The sequence below is a fragment of the Pocillopora damicornis genome, chromosome 8 (genome assembly GCF_964200805.1).
Source record: "Pocillopora damicornis chromosome 8, jaPocDami1.2, whole genome shotgun sequence".
In the NCBI taxonomy this organism is placed as follows: domain Eukaryota; kingdom Metazoa; phylum Cnidaria; class Anthozoa; order Scleractinia; family Pocilloporidae; genus Pocillopora; species Pocillopora damicornis.
In genome coordinates this window covers 20,884,581-20,907,368 of record NC_142677.1, presented here as the reverse complement: position 1 = coordinate 20,907,368, position 22,788 = coordinate 20,884,581, and the positions used below count along the sequence as shown (strand labels likewise).

The 22,788-nt window shown below is 37.1% G+C and overlaps 2 protein-coding genes and 2 long non-coding RNA genes across 5 annotated transcripts; 2 read left to right on the top strand and 2 right to left on the bottom strand.

Annotated features, from left to right (window-relative positions):
• Nucleotides 1-329: 329 nt before the first annotated feature.
• On the bottom strand, nt 330-6,263 carry LOC149041787 (transgelin-like). The gene is made up of 7 exons (XM_089213925.1): nt 6,023-6,263; nt 5,396-5,952; nt 2,232-2,371; nt 1,832-1,892; nt 1,470-1,574; nt 1,278-1,310; nt 330-898 (listed from the first exon to the last, which is right to left on the bottom strand). The coding sequence occupies exons 2-7, from the start codon at nt 5,444-5,446 to the stop codon at nt 701-703; spliced, it is 588 nt and encodes a 195-aa protein (XP_089070051.1). The 5' UTR covers nt 5,447-5,952; nt 6,023-6,263; the 3' UTR covers nt 330-700.
• LOC113668642 (myophilin) lies at nt 6,189-13,883 on the bottom strand. Of its 2 annotated transcripts, XM_089213923.1 has the most exons (7): nt 13,713-13,870; nt 11,955-12,094; nt 11,492-11,579; nt 10,636-10,743; nt 9,550-9,582; nt 9,151-9,195; nt 6,189-6,928 (listed from the first exon to the last, which is right to left on the bottom strand). In XM_089213923.1, exons 1-7 carry the CDS (start codon nt 13,761-13,763, stop codon nt 6,776-6,778), a joined length of 618 nt encoding a protein of 205 aa, XP_089070049.1. In that variant the 5' UTR covers nt 13,764-13,870; the 3' UTR covers nt 6,189-6,775. The 2 variants fall into 2 exon arrangements, with proteins under 2 accessions (XP_089070049.1, XP_089070048.1); XM_089213922.1 differs by lacking the exon at nt 6,189-6,928 and having other exon boundaries at nt 7,588-9,195; nt 13,713-13,883.
• Nucleotides 6,315-7,483, top strand: LOC149041786 (uncharacterized). The gene is made up of 2 exons (XR_016188965.1): nt 6,315-6,500; nt 6,620-7,483. It is a non-coding gene; the product is annotated as an uncharacterized LOC149041786 (long non-coding RNA).
• A 3,307-nt stretch (nt 13,884-17,190) lies between the features above and the next one.
• On the top strand, nt 17,191-19,033 carry LOC113668621 (uncharacterized). Its single transcript, XR_003446018.2, has 2 exons — nt 17,191-17,334; nt 18,813-19,033. It is a non-coding gene; the product is annotated as an uncharacterized LOC113668621 (long non-coding RNA).
• Nucleotides 19,034-22,788: the final 3,755 nt, after the last annotated feature.

The following is a 22,788-nucleotide window of genomic DNA, read 5'->3' as shown; positions in this document are numbered from 1 at the left end:
ATAAAGTTATTCAACCCCCTCCTCTAGACGGTCTTCTCAACAGTTTTATGTAAAAAAAAAAAAAGTTGGTCGACGCTATGACCCCCTAAGAGTGACCAACATCTTACTTCTCCTTACAGTATCACCCTCAAATCGCTCATAAAGGTCATGAGAATAAAGGAAATGATCACCAACTAAAAGCAGATTCCAATTGTTAAACAAATTCTCCTTGTCAGCACGTCAGTAAAAGTACAGAGAACAGTATGGAGAATATGCATACTGATGTTAAGGTGTAAAGGGCTGAGGATGAGAAAGCTTGCACAGATTGCACTCGCATATCTCGTTAAAAATTTTGGACAAGATTTTCTTTATTCTTTTCATATCTTAGAAAACATTGATTTTACTTCCCTGTCACGCTTTTCATTCTACGAAAGGTTACTCGATAACCCCTGCAAAAACAGGAGAAAATAATTTAAAACACTGACAAATCCAAGCAATTTATTTGTCCAAAACTAAATCATTCTAGAAAGTTCTTCAACGCCAACAATTAAGAACCAGGAGTATCAAATGATCAAAGTGGAAACGATTACTGAATCAACGTATAAATACACTACATATATCTTATGCACGAAATACCGAATCTTGTTCTTCCCACAAATTACAACCTTGTCATGAACCACGACAAATTTATGTTCTGAAGAACACACACAAGTTTTGGACCTCATTTGTAGACATTTGCCCCGGCCACCTGTCTGGGACGGCCAAAATGGTCTCCCGACTGCGAGGCACCTTTGTTGCTACCCATCTGGAGCCCGATCACATTCTGTCCTTCCTTGAGTTGCTCCTCTGTGAATTCGCGCTTGTTTGCTGTCGCTTCTTTAGGTCCTAACGGAGGGACTGGTTTTCCTATCGAGTGAGCCTGAGTAATTTTACATTAGAGAAAAATGCAAGTAAGGAACTGTTGGTGACTATAATGATCATAACGATAATAATAAAAATAATAATAGTAATAATAACAATAATACTGTAGTTGGTGATAATCAAAGCTTAAACTTTTTTTTGAAATCCAAATCCTACATGCCTTATTAGCTAACACTGGTCTTTTTACATACTACATAAAAAAGATTTATCATCGTCATGTTTCTTCTTCATTAATTTTGAACTTAAAAAAAGAGACTGCTTCGCACTCGTCCGATCTTGCTACCACTCGCACGATTACAGACCGAATTGGACTCCACTCACTCCTATTACCATTACTAATAATTATGATAATAATAATAAAGGTATTCTAGGCCTACCTTCCGCGCAAAAGCATGCAGTCCACTGATGACCTAATGAAAAAAAAATAAGCAAACATTTATACAGTTATAAATTGTTAATTGCTCACTTATCACACGGGCAAGTAATGAGAACACAGCACACTTATTAAGTGCACAGAACGTAACTTAACACCATGTTCCACATAAAACCTCACAATTGAGATGACATACTTGAGGAATATTTTGTCCTTCATACAAGTCCACAGTCTGGAATATATCACTTTTAGGAACTCCTAGTTCATCACAGAAAGCCAGAAATTGTCCAATTTTCTCCATCTACAAAGGAAAGCATATACAGTCAGTGAGGTAGATTCCTAGCCTACCCTTAAACTAAGGCAAACCACCGTCTTCCCGTTAAATCTGGACGAGTTTCACATAAATAATATAGCACGATACAATTCTACTTTTCACGACCAGAGTTTCTTGTGTGTAGAACAAAAGGCGCTCAGATTTGCAAGTTTCTCCGCGTGAAATGCTCAAAAAAGAACCTGCCCAGACGGAGAAATTTAATTCACACTTTCTCACAAACTTACCATTTTGAAAGCCATCTTGCTTGGATTCTTCTTTATTTTTCCACCAAGCGCGTTTGCCAGACTGCAAATGATATATAAAAAAAGAAAAAGCGATTAAAACAAATTTTCCGTTGATTGTCTCGCAATGGACTGTCCATTGGGGCTGTTACCAGATATAAACTACTTCACTTCTTAAAATGGTACACTTTCATCAGCTGGTTTCACTTTTCAGCGAAAAACCACCAAAAGACGGTGTGCAGCGCTTTTTTTCCGATCAATCTCTGAGAATTAACCACTTCCCGCGTTCAACTTCTCGAAGGGCCTACAACGAATAATCCATTGCGAATGAAAAGACATTTTGGAAATCAGAGAAGAGCACAACTGCTAAAAACTGAAATGAATAGGATCCTTTCAAACATACTCGACAAGAATATCCCCACTCTTCAATGATTCATGGAAATCTTTCTGATCCGGCTCTGGTTTAAGAACTTCTCCACCAAGAACTGCATTGATCCAGGTTCTTATTTGAGCTTCCAGTTCTGGATCATATTTTGCGTCTTTCTGCAATAAAAAAGATTGTGAAGTTTAGAAAGTTGGTAATTTTTTTAACTCGGTGTAGAAATAGAGAAAAATGTTTTTTCATCTTTCCCGGAGGTTAAGGCAAAGAAAAGTCTACGTCCTCACGAAGAATCGAGCCTCAGACCCTCATATTTCGCGCTCGCTGCTCTACCTCTAAGCCACAGAGACTCTACGGTGAGCAGGACCATTACGAGGTTCACATTTAACACGCATTCATCATACCATTAGTATGAGCAATGTCAAGTGCCTTAAGTGTGATGAGGTTTAGAACGATAGTAATTTTTCGCTAATATTCCAATTTCCTCGCGCTAGAAGCCAACTCGCTCATCACTTACAGGGGTACATCGAGGTTTATTTTTACTACAGATAGAATCATAGAATTGCTGGCTAAATTTTGATCAGCGGTTGAAAATACAGCGACGGGGTCACTGTTATAAGGTCACACTTGTTGTAAGACTAGATCACCATGAAACTTCCCGATGAATTTTCATGCACGCGCCAGGTACGCTTTCTTCGAAAAATGCTACTGCAGGACCTACTATTTGATGAACAAAACCTTTAAAGAAATTCGTCGGCCGTATTGTCCAATACTTATCCAATAAAACAAGAAAATGCACCCTCTCTACACTAAGTCTTCCTAACCGGTTCAAACACGATCATCAATGGACTGCGAAGTCCATTCAGAAGACGAAAAAAAGAAGGGAAGGCTGTACTGCAACCTATTTTTAGGTTCAACATGCACTATAGGGCGGTTCGGATATTCTGACCCAAAGAATTTAAGCATCCATAACTATCTATTTCATATTGGTAGAGTTATTACTTTACGTGAACTGTGCGTCTTACTGCGGAAACCCCTTGGTGAACATACTAAGCCAAAATGCCGATTGGCGACAAAATAAGCCGCAAAAAGAGAACCATTCACGCTGTTTGATGTGTCGAGGTCAAATCTCAGTATTATTTATTATGGCTTTATTATAAGTGTGTCTTATGCAAATTAAATCCAAATTCTAGCATATCCAATGCCCTTACTTTCTTTAAATACTCTTCCTAACTCTTGACCTTCCCATTCATTTAAAACCGTCTCTTGGTCAGATTCTTACCGATAATCAAGAACCCTGAAGATGTACTTGACCTGTAAACTTAACTACTAAAAAATATTAAAAGGTATTTTCTCCTTAACCCTTAGTGCTATGAAAATAATCCGAAATTACACTGGGTTCGCTTTACCGCGCTTATTTATTGGTCCAGAAAACTATTGATGCCTTCTCAACCAATTAGATGCAAAACTATCACCAATCGTGACTTGGTCGTTCGCGTATTCCCGCACTTTGAAGAGTTTGCTTGTTTTAACTTAGTACTGATTTGCTCCTGGTAATTTTTTCGTTGCTTCTGATTTTCCGCTGTTATTACCTTGATTTTTCGTTTAACGATACTCAATTTCAAAGCCTCTATGCAGCAAACGTTCCATCAGAACAAACAGCCCAATCAAGTAGGTGTTGACATGAAATCATATTCTCAAAAACTAAGAAAGAAAGAAATACAGGGCAAAGGGCGAATTGCAATTCTCGTTTCCCTCACTGACACTTTGCCCTTAGTATAGGCTAGCAGGCACATCTTTGAATCAAATGGACTTTCAATTACACTATAGCGGCCCACTAATCGATTATAATTGTGTTGTGAAACGCCACATTGTGTTTTTTTTTTCACTTTCTTAAAAGCGTACTGTTTTCATTTCCCAAATGAAAACTTCAACTAGCCAATCATTGTTCATGGTTGATTAGGACAACTGGATGGCCTTTCAATATTTTTCTTTTAATGTAAATCATGCGCCGAGAGGAGATAACGTCAAGTTTGTGGACAAGATTAGTATGCAAATGTTTAGCGATGTACGAGTCAAAGGCGACTTTTACCATTGGTTTTTATCACAAGTTTGCGTCATGCAACTTGGCATGCATGAAGGACTTGTGAAACCACAATTGTCTATTCAATTTTTCTTTCATTTTTTCGGATACAAGATGCTTTTCCCAATTAAACCCCTGAAAGCAGTCGATTTTGGAAGATGGGGTGGTACAGTTAACAATCAAATTATTCACTGCTTCGTCGATTTTACGAGGCATAAACTAACAAATGAAATAATTGTGTGACACGAGTCGTGACAGCTGTTAAACCATTATCGTATAAATTTACTATGTCGAATTCCGTTCGAGATAAAACAAAGTTGCTTCAGGCATGCAAGAATAAATACACTAATCGAGAACGTTTAAGAGAGTTTCTGCATCAGTCAAGAAATTCCGCTTTACTTTGTCTTACATTTGTTTTTGACAATTAAGCTAAGAGGGTAAACATCAACAGGAGAAGAAATCCGCGTATTGAAATTTTATCCACAAGGGTGTAAAGACAGAATGGAATTATCGTCCGGGTTAAGACTGTTTGCAATCAATATTTCGAATTTTTCAAAGCAGTAGAGCAAGTTCGAAGAGGTTAGTGAAGCATTAATGCAGTAATCAATCAGCAATACCTTTTCTCACAAAGCCAAACATGACGATGCAATGGTCACCCACCGCTTATTTATAATGCATCAAAATAGGACGTAACAAAATTACGACCACGTTGCGCGACTTCATTTACGTTAAAGCCTCCCTTGAAAAAAATTAAACGCTATCAAGATAGTTTTTATCTACGAATCCACAATGGAATCCAACCATAAATGCAAAAATACAATTTGAAGTGAACGTCCGCAAATTCGCCATCACCGCGCCCAAACCTCTGAACTATTTAATCGAGCAATAAACCGCAGACAACAGCTGAACCGGGGAGGTTTTCACCGAAATTCAACAACCATCACTTCTATGTCTCGCTGGAAAGAAACTATCTTCGAATAAGGGAAATTTGACATTACAAAGGATTAGCATCCTTCAAAATAGGAGAGTCGAAACCAAAATTGTAAAATGGAACTACGCCTGAGCAAAATGAACATCGATCAGTTCAATAGTTTCCAGCATTTACCTTTCGCGCCAGTTCAGCCGTCATACCAAATCCTTTAGGTCGAGAAGCCATTCTAGTGAGTTCCTCAACAAGCAACGTCTGACAAAGAAGTTGAGTTAAACGCTTGGCAGAATTACTCTGTGATCAAACTGGTGGCTTTATATTAGGCGAAAGCGTAAATTGACTCCCAAATTACGCCGTTACGTCATCAGACTATGCTGCTACGCCTCAATCATCGTGCCATACATTTCAGACATTTCCGTTAGATATTCTTAAATGTGAAGGAAGGATCTAGAAAGGGAACTCAACAGATCGCTTCAATTCCAAGACTTCCTCCAAAAATAGGTATAACAAATAAACCGAAATAGCCGAACTAAACTCAGTAATAACGATTTAATTTATGGACCTTCAGAGGTGTGTTGATCAATAGGCAAATTGCTGAAAGTGATGACAGTCACATGAAAATTCATTGAACCAACAAAGCCATTTTTTCACGAACCTTTATTTTTCTCCTGCACTGATGAGGGTGTGTTAGTTTGTTACATCCACTTGGTAATAATTATCATTAAGATGTAATCCTACAAGATAAAAATTCCCATAATTTCAGACATGACCATATTAGGGGAAAAAAATTCTTTAAATTCCTACCTTAAAACCACCATAGATTGCTACAATTCAAAAATTTCCTCTACAATGCAAATCGCTTCAAGAATTCTAGCCAAATAGGAAGACACCAACCCACATGAACAGAGCGAAAAAATACTGATGTCAGAAATGATTCCTCAAGAATCCTTTACATAATTGTTGTCAGTTATTTTTCTTATTTTCTTTGAATAATTGATGTGATTCATCACCACTCTACTCAGATTTTTGTATCAGCAATTAACCAATAGAAAGCTTCTATACTGCGGTAACTCAGGTAGGGTGATTAGAGCAAATTATATTATTGTTATCAGTGTGCTCTATAAGCATCTGAGTAGTTGTACTAAATTTAAATCTCTAGAAAGTTCTGGCTTGATTTCAGAGCACAGCAGGTCCTCTCCTAAAAAGGATCATGAATGCACTTGTAGAAGAGAGAATTTTCATCGCACTACAATGATCAGAGGGCAGGAATCAAACTTGCCTTGTAAGTTCTATAAAGCTGACTTGACAAACCAATAATCTTTCTTGAATATTTGCCAATATACTTGAAAGTTATATGAAATTTGGTGAGGTTCTTGAAGCTTATCAGATATTTGTTCTTAGTCAGAACAGGAAGTGGTAACTTGAGATACATCATGCCCATATTCTGTCCTTTATACGTCAAAGATTACCTATTACCTACTGTTATTGAATATTCTACCAACAAACGAGGAGTCCAAGATTGATTTCTGTCACTGCTTTCCATGGTTCCATGGCCCATTAATTATACGCTGCGTCACCAGCAATCTGCCTTGCACGACCATAATGGTCACCTGACTGTGAGGCACCTTTATTGGATCCCATCTGGAGGCCTATAACATTCTGGCCCAGCTTGAGCTGCTCCTCTGTAAATTCCCGCATGTTAGCTTGAGCCTCTTTGAGCCCAGACAAGGGACTGTTAAGCCCTTCACTACAGCCTGAGGAGATAAAATACAAATGTGCAGATTATAAATTTGCTTTGATATCAAAAAGCTGTTCAGAAATCCAACATAAAGTACAATTGTCAGTTGTGATCACATGAATGTGACAAGGAAGTATATAAGTAGTATTACAAAAAATTCAGCCAAGCAAAACAACAATTTCTTTTCAGCAACCTGCACAAGTCTTCCAACTGCTGTTATTAACTACCCAATTCCAAACATCCCTTAATTTACTGGAATTATCCATTCCATGATAAATTCCCTATAATTCATTTCTATGTGAATCAACCTATGCATGGTTTAATGTTTGAATACCTCTTGTCATAACCTCTACACAAGTCTTTGATTCTCAATTTCTGTACCATGTTTTCAGTTTAACCACCCCAGCCCTTTACAAGTTTTGAGGGTCTTCTTTTGTTAAGTCATAGAGCATGTACACTTAAATAAAATTAAACAAAATAGCAAGCTAACACTGTTGAAATGAATATAAAAAATGAACTTACCAAAAATTGGTTGAATAAGTGATTCATGAGCTGCTCTTATAACTGAGTGTAGAATTGGACAAGTGATTCTAGTGGAGTTGATACCCTAACTAGATCGACCCACAAAAAATTGGTGTACAAAAGCACTTTATTTAACTTTATACTAAATTTATTTCTGAAAACTTAACAGTACATGTACTTGGTTTGTTTTGACAAGTATCCTAACTATTCTTGGTTGGGTACACCAGCTAAATTTATCATGACCTCCTTTGAATTTGGCAATGGCCTTTTCTTAACAGCTAACCCTATCAGCAAATTTTTAAATACCAGTACTCTTATTATTATAATTATCAACCCACTACCTTATCCAATCTTAATCTCCTGATCCAAAATATGGTGCCCTTGTGTTTAACCAGTTCACCCCCAAGATCTCACTAGTAATTCTCCTTAACGTCTCTCATATCATTCTTTAAAGGTTAGTTCTGAGAAGTTTGTATTGGATCAACTTATAATCTACTACTTGATATTTTTCTCTATTCTCATCACTTGCCTACCTGATATACTGTTGATATTGTGAGGAGTAATTTTGTCTTGATCACAGCAATTTTACCATTAGTGTTTTTTAATATCTTGATTCTTTTAACCTTGCATGTTTACTCAGTGTATCACAAAACCTGAATGATAAACTATTATTAATTTCTCAAATTCCCTAACTCATCTTACATAGCATCTGGTATTTTCAGGAAGAAAAGAAATCTGTGTATAAAAAGATCTGTTCAAAAGAATTTCAAGACCTTTGACCAAAGTACAAATTTAAAATAAAAATTGAACAATGTAAAGTGGGTAAAAAATTGTAACTTTCACCAAATGGCAAAAGTTATCCTTAAACACCTAGGATCTCATTGTTAATTCTCCCCTGTGGTTGCTACAAATTTCCCTGTATATCAGTTATAAGAATTTGGTTTTATATCAAGATAAAAACCTCTACCTGATAAGTTTGAGAACTCTTGTCAGCTGTTTGCTAGACAATGTCTGGATATTATGTAGAGAAGTTTTATGTAAGTCACTTCTGGGAGTTAAAAGGTTGGGTTTAAGACTATCATAAACAATAAAATGCCACTTGCCAACACTTTTGAAAGCCACATAAGATATTACATTTCAGAATCAACACAATCAAAATCTTGTATAAAATGACTGCTAATAAAATCTAGACAGAACTATAGCTAGTTCGTAAGAATGATAAACAATAATCATGCAGTTGTAATGATCAGTTAACATTGAGTTTACCTAATTTGAAAAACACATCAGTTACGTTTTACTCATTCTAACTTTGAGTTAAAACAACTTAGATAAAGTTTAAAACAGAAGAAAGCAGCATAACATGTAACAACATCAATCTAGTTTCATTGAAAGTAAACAATAATTTGTAGTCTTTTATCTTTATCTCTTATCTCCACAGATTAGTTAAATTTACTCAACCAAAATTAAAAGTTTCAAAGCCAGCCATGATTGTCCTTTTAGTAAAGTTTCTGCCAGAATCTTAATTATAGGCATCATGCCCAGCAACCTGCCTGGGACGGCCAAAATGCTCTCCAGCTTGCGAGGCAAGTTTGTTGGTTCCCATTTGAATTCCAATGACATTCTTTCCCTCCTTGAGTTGCTCTTCTGTGAATTCACGTTTGTTTTCAGTGGCCTCCTTGGGTCCTAATGGGTGAACACTTAAACCTTTTGCTTGAGCCTGCCCAGGGTACACATGATTGAATGAGTGAGTAAAAGTATAGGTTTAACTGAGATGTTTCACTAGATGTTACAACTTAGATGCATCAGCCTTCATTATCACAAAATTTAAAAAATTAAAATCACTCCTAAATAATCTTGGATTTTTGCTTTGCATTATTTTTCTATCCTAAAAGTGATCAGTAGAATGCAGTCTGATAAACTTCATATTGATGAGTGAATAAGAATGCAAGAATAACCATAGCAATCAAGTGACAAAAATCCTTCAACAAGCTGACTGTTTAATTTATCACTGATCATAAAGAATTCATATCTCCCAATAACTGAAAAATATGGAATAATATTTTTATGTTACCTTACGTCCAACTGCATTTATCTGCTTAATGACCTGCAAAAAAAATTATGATCTCCTTAAAAATTTTAACCCCTGAGAGTAAATAACATCTAGCTTCTCCCAACAGTGTAACCCCTGCATCACCCAGTAAGGTCATGAGAATTGGGGATATGATCACCAACTACACATTCTCTCGATTGATAAACAAATTCTCCTTGTCAGCACCTTAGGAAACGTATAGAAAACAGTACTAAACAGTAAAGGGTTGATTCTGGTTGATTAAAATATAAAAACTAATTGAGGTATTAAGTACTTGTTTTATGTTGTTCTGTGTTGTAATAAAAACACTAAACAAGCCATGTACCGGTACTGGAAGTAAATGAATATTACACATGCTTTTAGCTGTCGTGAGCATAAAGCCTGAATGGCAAATATTTCTCTGACTGATTGTTGTGACATCAGTATGAAAAAATCTGTTTAATTAACCACAAATTTTTGAGCATTCCTTGTGGTACATAATATTTTGAAAGTTGCCTCAGTCCTAACCCCATACAGGTCCTATCAAATATCCCACTTTTGTCAGCTAGTGATTGAAATATATCTGATGGTCATTAGATAAAAAGTTGCCATGGTAGTAACATTAATCTGAAGCATAAGCCTTATCATATTGATACCTGTACTGATCAATCTCAATAAGGAATAATTTAAGGTACCCATAAGTCAACTAGGTAAGTAAGCCTAGATGTTAGATCCTTAATCACATTTTCTGGCTTGCATTAGACATATCCAATACTAGTATACACCACACAGGTGATTAGTGCTTTTTATACCTGCTGATTGGCTGGTTTTAATTAAGGTGAATAGCAAGTACAATTCCTCTCCAAGCAAGCGAAGAGACAAAATTTTGCATCAACAATTTCATTTCCACTTGTTTTAGAAAGAAAGGAACAACATTTTTGCTATCTATGTATAATATACTAAAATGGTTATTCACTTATGTGTTGGTAAATATCCACCACTATTCACTGCCACTTAATTGGTGAATAATTGTTAACTATTCTAAGTAAATAAAATGATAACAACTTGTTATGAAATAAAACATCTTACATTATCCATGTTTTGCTTTTCATACAGGTCTACAGTCTGAAAGCAATCAGAAGCCTCTACTCCCAACATCTTTGAGCAGAAACTTAGATAATTTGCAATATTTTCCATCTAGAAGAAAAATCAATATATTTACCACTACCTCAGTTAATTGAAATGGAAGGTGGGTGCTAGGGTATCCAGGGTGTTTTTTTGTGTCCAGCCTACTGTTCCCAGAAAAAAAAACTAATCCCATGGCTGATGAATTCCTTTGACCCTCCCCCTCCCCTCCCCTCCCCAATTCAAGGCAACCATCAACTTTTATTGGATCAGTGAAAGGAAAAAAGGGGATGGGTGAAAATCTGAAAATCACAGCAGACAACTCTGGATAAAGTACTATGCCAGTTTTTAAAAGCTGAGTTAAGATAAATAAGAGTTAGTGTGAAATCTGATTTCAGATCTTAATGCCTAAAAGAGAATTCAGAATAATTCTTTTTGTCTACAATTTAATGATTGGATTCTCAAAAAAAAAGTAGAGAAAATAATCCAAAATCCTGATTAAGATTTAACCCTGGGTTGGTACTAATCAGCCTTTGAACAACTGAGCACTTTCAAAATTGCTTGCAAACTCAAACATGGCAGTTGTAATAGCCCTCTAATGTTCCATGAGAGATTGGGCCTATGAGAATGACAAATGTCCACCTGAAGAGCTTGTTAAGCTTGAAGCAGTTAGCTTTGTTGAGGGGCCATTTATTGAAATCAAATAATCTTTTTTCCAGATTCAGAAAAGGCACATATCCTGAAGATTCTGTTTTCTACCTTTAAATAGTTACAAAGTAATTCATGCTCTAGTTAGATCTTAACTAACATCTCAACAAACCTGTTTGAAGGGAGCAGTACTTGTATTACCCTTCACTGCACAGCCTAGGCTATTACAAGGGTCTGCAGAGCGAAGTGCATTAGCCAGTCTGCAAGAAAAAAACATTGGATTCTAGTATGCTCTCAACCTGGTACATAATCAACAATTTCCACCTTAAATTTGGGAAAATATTTCAATTAAGGTAAGTCTAACCCCTAAGAGTGATCAGCTTCTAATTTCTCTTTACAGTATCATCCTTGAATCAAACATCAAGGTCATTAAAATACAGGAAATGATCACTAATTTGGAGAGCTCCTGATCCTCAAACAAATTCTCCTTTTCAGTATCATAGAAAATGTAGAAGGACAGTATGGAGAATATGAATACAGATATTGGAGGGTAAAAGGTTAATGAAGGATTTAATACCATTCCCAAGCTTGGAACCATTGGCATAAAAAAAATCCTGGTAAACTACAATACTAACTCGACAAGGACTGTTCCATCCTTCAACACCTCATGAACATGATCTTGCCCACATTTACCACCAAACACATTTCTACCCAAAACAGCTTCAATCCACTCAATAGCATTTGCTTCTTGTTGACTGTCATACTTGGCTGCAGCCTGCCAAGAAAAAACGAAAACCTTAAGATTCCTGAAGGGAGTACAAGATCTGCCGATAAATATTAACCCTTCAACCGCCAGAAGCGATTAACATGCAAATTCTCCCTATAATATCCAAACATTGTCTATCAAAAAAGATGAGGAGAACAATCAGACTTATCAGGTTGAGGTTGTTATCTTGATCTAACACGAAATTCTTGTAACTTATTTACAAGAAAATGTGATTCAGCTAGAAGGGAGAATTAGCAACCACATGTTAGGAGTTGAGGGGTTAAGCTTACAACATCACGGACCAGTACCTCCAAACAGCTTCCACGGATAGTTCAGTATTCCTCAAAACAATTGATTGAATTGTGCAACAAAAATACCGGGAAAAGCTGAGGGCTCCCGTTCATCAGCCATCTCGTGTAGGAGAGAAAAAGGGAGAGGGACGAAAAATTTATTACCCAGTCCCTCGAGTCCTGTGGGGCCAGGCGAGTTAGACCTCGCATTGTTGAGACGCAACAAATGAATAATCACGATTGTATTGATCCATTAATTGCTGAATGTAAAGCAAACCAAGAGGCTTCTCTTTTCTTCTATAAAATTTGCATACTTTAAAGAAGAGAGAAAAAGAAGCAATTCCTTGCTTGACGAAGGGGATCGAATTTTAAGAGGTGCAGTGTTGCTCGTTAGTGAAATAACTTTTTGGTTATCTCGTGTGCTTTGTGATGTTTTTTGTTATTAAAGCTTTAGCGTGCGGCGGAACGAAAATATTGTCCAAGGAATTTGCTTTTCGTTCAGTGCACCTTCGTGTACTAATCGGTAACCCTCGTCGTCCGTGTCTGAACAAAATTTCGAAAATTTAGCTGATTATAATGGTATTGAGAGGTACTTAACTGGTTATAGTGGTACGAGAGGTTCCGTTAGCCCCAACACATCAGCGCTTTCAGCGTGCTTTACCAAATAGTTCCTTGTGTGACCCGCCCATTGACCTCAATAAAAAATCTCTGTTGGTATTTTTCTGAGGTCTGTCACCTTATAGTATCATTACTGCAATGCTTTGTTTTTCGATTTTGCACTATTACTTAACTCATATAAAAGAATTTCCACCTTTTTATGTCTATGTTCAAAAATAGGTCTGATAAAACTACGACAACGATTGCATTGCTTCATTCGCGAGAGTTCGCTTCTCAAGTTCGCAGAAAATGTCTGTTTAAAGGACAAGTCTTGATTTAAGTCAAGAAAGCAAAAACATCACTGTAACGACAATAAGGTGACTTACACCAATGATTTGCAACCAAAACTGCCAACGAAAGTGCGAATTTCCTTACAAAAAAAGACTCCAGACGATGCGGGAGGGGTGGTGGAGCTGATACAAAACAAACTGAGAAACCATTTCAATTTAAAACTTTGCTAATCATTTTGAATCGTTAATCTTGGCGAAAAGGCTACTTTTATGTAACCATTAAAGAAAATTGACGCTATCAAAAGCATTTATTTGCATCATCTTGCCGACAGAGTGCAACGGTCGTAGCAGCACAGTGAGGTGCTTTGGTACCTATGACTCTCTTCAAAATACCCCGCGTCTGTCCGCTCTTTGAAACACTTGGGTTTATAATATAATAAAACCTATTACCTTGCGAGCTAAATCCGCAGACATTCCGAATCCCTTTGGTCTGTTTGCCATGGTGTTTCTGTTCCGAGGAGAGACGCAAACGAACGTACCTTCTTTTCTGCAAACAGCTCAGGACAAGAGTGTCGTAATCAGTGCAAAAAAAACCCTTATATAGCAGCCCCCAAATCTCAGAAATTTGGGAGAGGTCGAAAGATCAATGACAGAAGATTATAGCTTGATAAAAAAATGAGATATTCAAAACGTTTTTCTTAATGGTATATTTCAGTATAAATTACATTCTACTAGAAATCGTTAATATGACGATACTGTACTTTTTTGGCAGATTGGGTTGCATATAGTATGAAAGTATAAGTTTCGAAATAACGCATTTCAAGGCTACTGGTTCGTGTTTAATTAATAATGTGTAAGCTATTTTTCAACCACACACGTTTCTCTACTTTTCACTTTCACCTGTACCATGAGCAGGCAATATCTTAAATCTAAAAACTGATAACGATTTGTAAACATGCATTGTACCAGGTTGGCTAGCAAACAGAACAGATGCTTTTGTCTCCATAACAAATTCCAACCCAATTAGGACATTGTTATCTCTATCATTAAAAAAGTTTTAAATTTTCTGGGTCTCTTTTCTGTTTTGCAATCACACATGAGTTTACGTTAAAATGAAAAAATCAGAGAAGTGTCTCTAGAAAGTTGGAAGGCATTTTTCTCCTATTAATGCAAGATGTATGAAACACGCAAGATACGGAGTTGTAATTGTATGGAATCGAAGGATTTGAAGTCATTTGTCTAATTCCTGACTGACGTGAAGAAAAGCTAAGCGATCAATTGACATTTTTGTCTACCCTTTTACAAAAAACTCGATACTATCTACCATGAACAGTTGCAAAATTTTTCGTAGCCAGCTGCTATCATATCACGACAATTCGACAAGTCAGATTTCGACATGTACGAGTCAGTCCCGCTCGAAATTGAGTATAAAATGAATAATTTAGCTAAGGCCAAAGTAAGCTAACCTCACAGCCATGATGACTGCCACATAAATTTTCCTTTTAAATTTAGTACTTGGCAATGTAGACGGGTGAGGAGAACTGAGAAAGTTATCAAATAACAGATTTTATGCTGAGTCAATCTGTTACTAACAAACATCTTTATGGTCCTCCACGCTGGGAAGCTATATTATGTCGCGGAATTAGAGATATTAAGTGTCAACACTTCACGACCAATTTTATCCATTTAGGTTTCTGCGCACAATAGAAGCACAAGTTGCATTGAAACAAAGGAGGAACTTCAGGTTTTATCCAAATAAATAAACCTAAACATATCTTTGAGCAACGTTAAAATCGCGCATTGTTTTACGAAATGCTGGGTTTAGTCATATAGAAACCCAGATATTTGTTCGCAAGGCTAACACTACTGCGACAGGGATGTTTCTTTTCTGTCTCGTTCTCCGTTTACGTTGCACAAGACAATCAATTTCCTCTATGATGTCAATTTCTGGATTGATTGAAGAGGTGAGCGAGACAGTGACCTCAAAAAGGTTTGTCGACAGGTTCTGAAATATTGCTTGCTCCTGATTAGTAGTGCCTCTCAGTCGCTAAGATCAAATGACCACCTTAGCAAAGCTCAAGACACTCCTGTTTGCGTAAAGCTGGGCGAAAAAAGGATATTAATTAAAATTTATTTAGCTTCGCCTAATTATCTCAGGTAGGGAGACCACTACAGCTTTAGCCAATCACAGTGGATCCCGCGTTAACAATGACAAGGCCAGGCTGCGGAAGCCTTTTGAACTTTAAGACTAAAAACGATATATCCAAAGGATTTTAAGATACACGAACTAACATAATAATTATTTTATTTCCTACGTCTTCCACTGAATCAATATAAACAACCAACCGCAGTCTCCCATACAAACAATCCTTCATTACTCTGGTCTTTTAAATCGCTCTATTTAATTAAAAAGTGAAAAATTATCATCAGTTTTTAATATCTATGTGTAAAGTTCTTTTTAAATTTTAAAAAAAATTGACTTTATTCGCAGTTTAAGGGAGATGGTCACGTTAAACATTCCTTAAATCGCCAACTTTACTTGCACAATAATAGCCACACTGAAGTTCCTTAAAAATTGCACCTAGTGGACATTGAAAATGGCACTTTAGGGTCGAAATCGGAAAAAAGGAGCATTTTAGTCGAAGGTCGAGTTGTAGCAATTGGAAATGAAGGTCGGATGTCTAAACTTCGCAGTCAGAGATTAAGACGTTCGAGTCTTAGAGGACAAGAAGTCGTAAATAAGAAGTCTGAGGCCAGAAGTCGGAATAGATGAGATCGGTAGTCAGAAGTAACATTCCGAACTCCGAAAGCGAAGGTCCGAAATCCGAATTTCTGGTGACGGAAATTAGAAGGCCGAAGCCGGAAATCCGAAATAGAATTCGATAGTCGGAAGTAAAATTCCGAACGCAAAAATCGAAGGTCCGGAATCCGACGTCTGAAAGTGGATGTCGGGATTATCGTAGCGGTACTAATTTCTATTTTCTTTGCGCCTTACACCGAACGATTGAACGATCATTAGGACTTGAAACCCAAAATAAATTCAATATGGGTAAATTTCTAAGGGGTGCGGAAAAGTGTGGAGTCTTTCAGGGATGGTTGAGTAAGTAGGGAGGGGTTAGTTTGTATTTGATTGATTTATTGTTTAAGTATCTTTTATTGATAAAATTATAGTTTTTTTATTGATTTATTTATCGCTTGTTTTATTGCTACTTATTCTACTTTTTGATGAACACACAATACATAATATATATATATATATATTTAGACGCTGCAATTTTTAAAACTGCTTCTCTTGTGATGATTATATGATGGAGAGACGCTGCAGTGGTGCAAGGATTAAACTGCTTCCATGGTGATGAACACGTGATCTATAGACACCGCAACTTTTTAATTCCTTGCTCGTTGATAAACACATGATGCAGAGGCCGTAACTTTTAAATCGCTTTCTTGTTGATAACCATATGATGCATAGACACCACAACTTTTAAACTAAGTCCTTGGTAATAAACTTACGATGCACAGGCACCAAAACTTTCAAACTGCTTCCTTGTTGATAACCGTATGATGCATAGACACTACAACTTTTAAACTGCTTTCTTGTTGATAACGGATAAGATGGATAGACACTACAACTTTTAAACTGCTTCCTTGTTGATAACCATATGATGCATATACACCTCAACCATTTAAACTGCCACCCTCTCTTGAGGAACACTTGAAGTGTGAACACCGCGACTTTTCATCTGTTTTTCACCATTGATGAACACATAATGCACGAGGAAGACAACACTTAAACTCTTTCTTCTAGTTGCTGCTGAATATACTTTATGAAGACACTTCAACAAGCTTCACTGCATCTGCGCTATACATCTCCTCGGGACGCGAAAGAAAACAAGCACAGAGTGGAGCGCATGAAACTCTCCACTCAGTCGCCGGCATTGCTTAACTTGGGCTGACTGCTTGAGGTTCGAATCCTCACAGGGGACTCAGATTGCAATGATTCTTCTTCACCATGCTATATATGATACCATTTTAAACTGGATTTTAAGCTGAAAAAGAAGAGTGCAAGAAGGTAAACAACTTGTGCTGATAGACTTCCACATGAATGAAATTTTAATCTCTTCTACTTTCTGTCCATTGTAAAACATCATTAAATAAACTAAATTAAGTCTAAATGAATTCCAATTCGACCTGGAACAGTGGACCAGAAGAGCCACCTCGTGGACTGTATATTGCTAAATCCTATTTATTTAATGCCGAGGATGATATTTATTTACAGCTAATATCTTCACTACAACCGTAGAGATACGGGTATTTATAACTTGTACAGCTTGTACGTATTTCAACAACAATCGCTGTATCTCATGTCATTCTTACCTTAAAAGCTAGGCAACACCTGTTACACGCAGAGCTCTGTTGATTATTCTCTTTCATCACTGCCTTCCATACCAACTTGATTTTACCAGGTGTTTAATTCCAGGAAAATAAAAACTGCATGTATACATCATCTGTTTATAACACACTCAAGAAGCAAATATAACACAATTCTTAGTATGAGATAGGAACAATAACTTCAAGAGTTTTGTGTATAATTAAGCTGGTCGAGCATTTGACACCAAAATCGGTAGTTTAGAGGTTTGAATCCTCACGAGAGTCGACCAGTCATTCCTTTCCCTCCTTGGCATTTTATTCCGAGATTATTGCACGGTTTTATGAAAGATGACTTTCCATGGTCGAACCACAATTTTCTCAGCTCGGCTGAGAAAGCGTTTTAAACCGATATTGGGTAGTCTGAGGTCTGAATCCTCACGAATTTCGACCCACAATTTTCTCTCTGCTCTTCTAGACTTCTTCTAGATGTGCATCCACAGCTAAATTGAGTCAAGTGAGGTTTGAATCCTCACGGTAGATAGAGTTATAACCTTGGATTAAGATCTTTAATAAGATAATTAGTCCTTGTAGCCCCCAGTCGAGCTCTGTAAGCTTCACTTTTGTGTAATTTAGCTGGTTTAGCATCTTACACCAAAACCGGTAGATCTGAGGTTTGAATCCTCACGAGAGTCGATCAGTCATTTGCTTTCCTCCTCAATATTTTATACCTAGATTGTAAGGTTTTACTTGAAGTTTGATTCCTTAGCAAGATCGACCCACTTATCTTTCTCAGCTCAGCTGAGAAGGCAATTGATACCAATATTGGAGTGTCAGAGGTTTGAATCCTCACGTACTTTTACCCAAAAGTTTTTTTCCTGCTGGCTCTGCTGTAAGAGCATTTGGCAGCGAACTTGAACAGATGAGGTTTGAATCCTCACGAAGGTCAACCCAAATTTCCTCTCTGCCCAGCTAGTTGAGCGTCTGAAGGTAAAGTTTTAAGGTTTGAATCCTTACGGACGTTGACCCAAATATCTTTTCTACTCAGCTGATAAAGAGATGCTCAATTTTTGGTTTAATATAACGTAGACAATTAGTTCTATTGGCCCCTCGTTAAGCTCTAGAAGCTTCAGTCGCCATTATTGTGTCCTGTAAATACCAACTGTTATTCTCATTTTTCAGTTAAGAAGAAGATACTCTCCAAACCGGCTACAGCTTGTGTATTTATTTGACTTCGAATGTCAATGATGCTGATGAAAAGAGAAAATTGAATCCCTGCTTGAATACAGACACAATCCTCTGGTGGTTACAGCGACAACCGAAATGAATCTAGCACCCTCCGGGTTTAATACCTTTATCGACTATTCTCGTTTCATCAAAAACAAAATAAAAAAAAACAAAAATGTTTCGAGCTTACGCCGAGGTACCAGAGGGTGAGACCGAAGTATGGGCCATCTGCACTGCACCTCTCCTCGGGACGCGAAAGTAAACAAGCACCAAGTGGAGCGCACGAAACTCCCCACTCAGCTGGGATAGCCTTATTTGAGCAGACTGTTTGAGGTTCGAATCCTCACAGGGGACACAGATTGAAATATTTTTTTCTTTCACCAAGCTATATATGATACCATTTGCTTTTTTGTGATCCAACTTGTCCGCTGAGATTAAAACGTCTTTCGCTGAAACACTATCCTCGACCTGAAAAAAAAAATGAGTGCTTGAAGGACGACTTGTGCTGTTAAACTTTCATATACATTACTTTTAACACATTTAACATTTAATTTTCTTATACTCTCCCTCACACACTCACTGCCTGTTATGAATAGTTTATAACTGAGCATTCCAACTAACACGAAGGCTTCTTAAGATAAACTTTGTGAATAAATTACCGGGAATTCAAAATAGAGGGAAGTATGTTTACAGCCAAGATGCTTAGCTATTTTCTGTAGCACACAAATTTCAGTCTAAAAGAAGCTTCAGTTGGTCAGTAAAGTGCAACGGAGATAAATTGCTTAAAAAATTTTTCGTGTAGTTTTTTTCTTTGCACACAAAATTGTGCCTACTGAAAAATTATTTGGACGTTTTTATTTCTTCTTTTCTGTTTTCGCGAGAAATGTCTATTTGCTTTATATTTGTAGCTGATAAAGTTGCATTTCTTCATCGTTTTAAATAAAAAAATGTAGTCGCAAATACAATCTCCACTACAGCTTCAGAGGTATGGAGTCCGTTGGACAAAATTTCATTCCTCCAAGTTGTTCATCTGACTTCCAGTACTCTTTCGCGTCATGAATTTCGATTGTCTTACTTCCGTTGGAAGGTGTCACGAATAAAATTTTGTCTATCCCATCGGAAAACCACGTTTTCCATGGCTATCTTTTTGTGTGTGTTGGGTATGTATGAGGTATTTATGGTTAAGAGCCCAGGAGCAGGAAATTTAGCTAGTCTGAAGAAAAATCTAGGGCGAGGTTGCTCTTTGGATCCTCAAAATTGCGATTTATAATGGTAATAGGACCGGGTGGAGTCCAGGAGTCCGATTTGCTAGTTACGAGTATGATTACAGACAGAATTGGACGACTTGAAGTCCTGTTACAAATTAATCACAACTATTGACAAAATTTGGTAAAGAAACTAGACATTGGTCGTACGGTTTTATTAAAAACAACAACAGTTAACTCGGCGAAATGCGAGACAACAGCGCGCTCATATGACGCGTTCTGTCCACTTACGCAGACAGGACGTGTTAACTGTCCCTTATATGTCCCATTACACTTTCCAATTAGAAGCATGACGCGTACACTGTTCTATTGGTGCCTAAATCGGGCTGTGATCACCAATTACGTTCGAGAATTTTGTTGTAGTTTGATTATAAATATTTGATTTCTTTTTGCATGACTTCTAATAGCAGAGATTTACACGGTTTCTGAAGCTAGCTTCTCATTTATAAAAAAAAAAAAAAACTTACCTTGGCGTCTGTCTGGTTCTGTTCAGGACTATACATGAGGTAATCAAGCACAATTGCGTTGGCTCTGTTCCTATTAGAACTGGTTTTACCCCACCTGCGATTACCTTCATCAAAATGGAAAAAAGGTATAATTGTCAGTTAGCAATAACTTTTTAACAATCACAATATTGTAGTCATAGATTTTTAGGAAGTTTTGACTAAGTAACTAATTTATTGAATTCCTAGATCGATATGAACCTGTATACTATTACTCAAAATTAAACTTAGGTAACCGAATATTTGTAGTGATATCGAAATCTAGCAAATCAGCTCGTTCAAAGTCAGAGCGGGTACATTCTGCAAATCTGCCGTCTCGCGCTTGTTTGCCATTCTTTCGGTGTGAAATCAGTTTTTTCATGCTTCTACTTTCTGATAGTTGTATGAAATAAACGATATTTTTAAGTCTACCAAACATATTTCGACATTAGTCATGTCATCTTAAGTTGCAAATGTTGCAATTTGACTTCACTTTGAAAAATTCGTTTTTGAATTACGACGTATGATTACGCTATACAGATTCATGAACTATTTGAATAAAATATAACGGAAGCACATGTGAAAGTTAGAAGAAAGCCAGGAAGCACCAAAACAGTACTAATATAATGAAAATAAGTAAAATGATAATAGGAAATATATGATAGGAAAAAAATAAAAATTATCTAAAAAGAATGAGGTAACTATAAGTGTTTTAACGGTTGGTTTACAACGTTTATGGTCGGATCCTCCCTCCCATTTAAAGTACATGGCCTCTTCTGTCTTAATTTGAAAACTGAGGTGGCAGAAAGCGAAATCGCAGAAGGTTCTGCAGAGCATGGGTCATGACAGGCCTTGGATAATTGCGAGTGCTGTGAAGCCTCGTGCTACACAAGGTGCATCGCATTTGTGTACAAATGTGGCGAATGGTCTCACCATTTAGCTGGCATTATAGCCAGTACATGCGAATTTGTAAATTACGTGCGTAGACCCTGCGGCATGGAATCTTTCATGCTAAACATGTTTTTAACCATGATATATTTTTTCCCATGTTGTAACCTACCTAGAGGTCCCAGGCTTTTTTCGCAGAACTGTGGTATACCAGAGTCTTTCTCCTACTGCGTCACCCATTCTGACAAACGATTCGCACCAGCCCAAGGTTGTTTATAGCTGTAAATGTCGATATCTTGGTGAAGTGAAGATCCGATGTGTGATTAGTTCGCAGGTGTTTTATCATAAAAGTTTTGATAAAACTCGTCAAAAACTCAACTTGGCTTAATTTGCACAGCCACCAATTGTAATGGTGACATGAAGGATTTCTAGCGGATCTGTACTCTTTCAGTGTCAAATAGTATAAAGTCACCGTTAAAAGTTCAAAAACGCTGAGATCGGCTAAGCTGCGCATGACAATACAACTATTTGTTGGAATTCATGAAGTGTACATTCAAACGCGCGAAATATTTGCATACACCAGTGATCGCTTATTATTTTAAATTCTACCTCGGTACTAGCTTTTTGTTTTTCTTCTGCATTTGCATAGGAGGTGAAACGTTTCAATCTTTTTCCTGGGCGATACCTCTTTCAGCAAAGAAAGCTGACTACGAGTTAAATATCGGCCATTTGAGATCAAGACAGGGTGAAGGGTTCTTCTTTATGTACGATTTTATGTCTCCAAGAGGGTTTACAGAGATGTAGACGCAAAAAGAATTGTGCCCATTCGCCAGCTGCATTTTCTCAGTGGACTTCTGACACCTTTCATGGCCCACTCATTTTATACCAAAACGTCTTAACACAGATACTGCATTTTAATCTATTATATTAATAAAACTTCTCAATTCACGTCGACCGCATCGATTCCTCCTCGTTAGCAACGGTCGGCTACTTTCCAGGCTACGGTGGCGCACATGAACCGGAGCTCTATTTGTTGGGTTTTACTGCCGTTCGCTTAAATGGAATTCCAAACAAGTTATTGACGAGTCTATTCAAAACAATTTTGGAACTTTAATGACTGGTCACTGTTCACTAGCAAAACTTTAAGACACATCAAATGACAAGAACTTCACACTTATGAAAAGAAATAGTTCACGTCTAAAGATTGGCAGGAAGGGAAGTGAACATAACTTGTAAAACCAGTGTTAATATGCACCGGAACGAAAAAGACGTAAATTCAAAACTTTCCAACTTCCT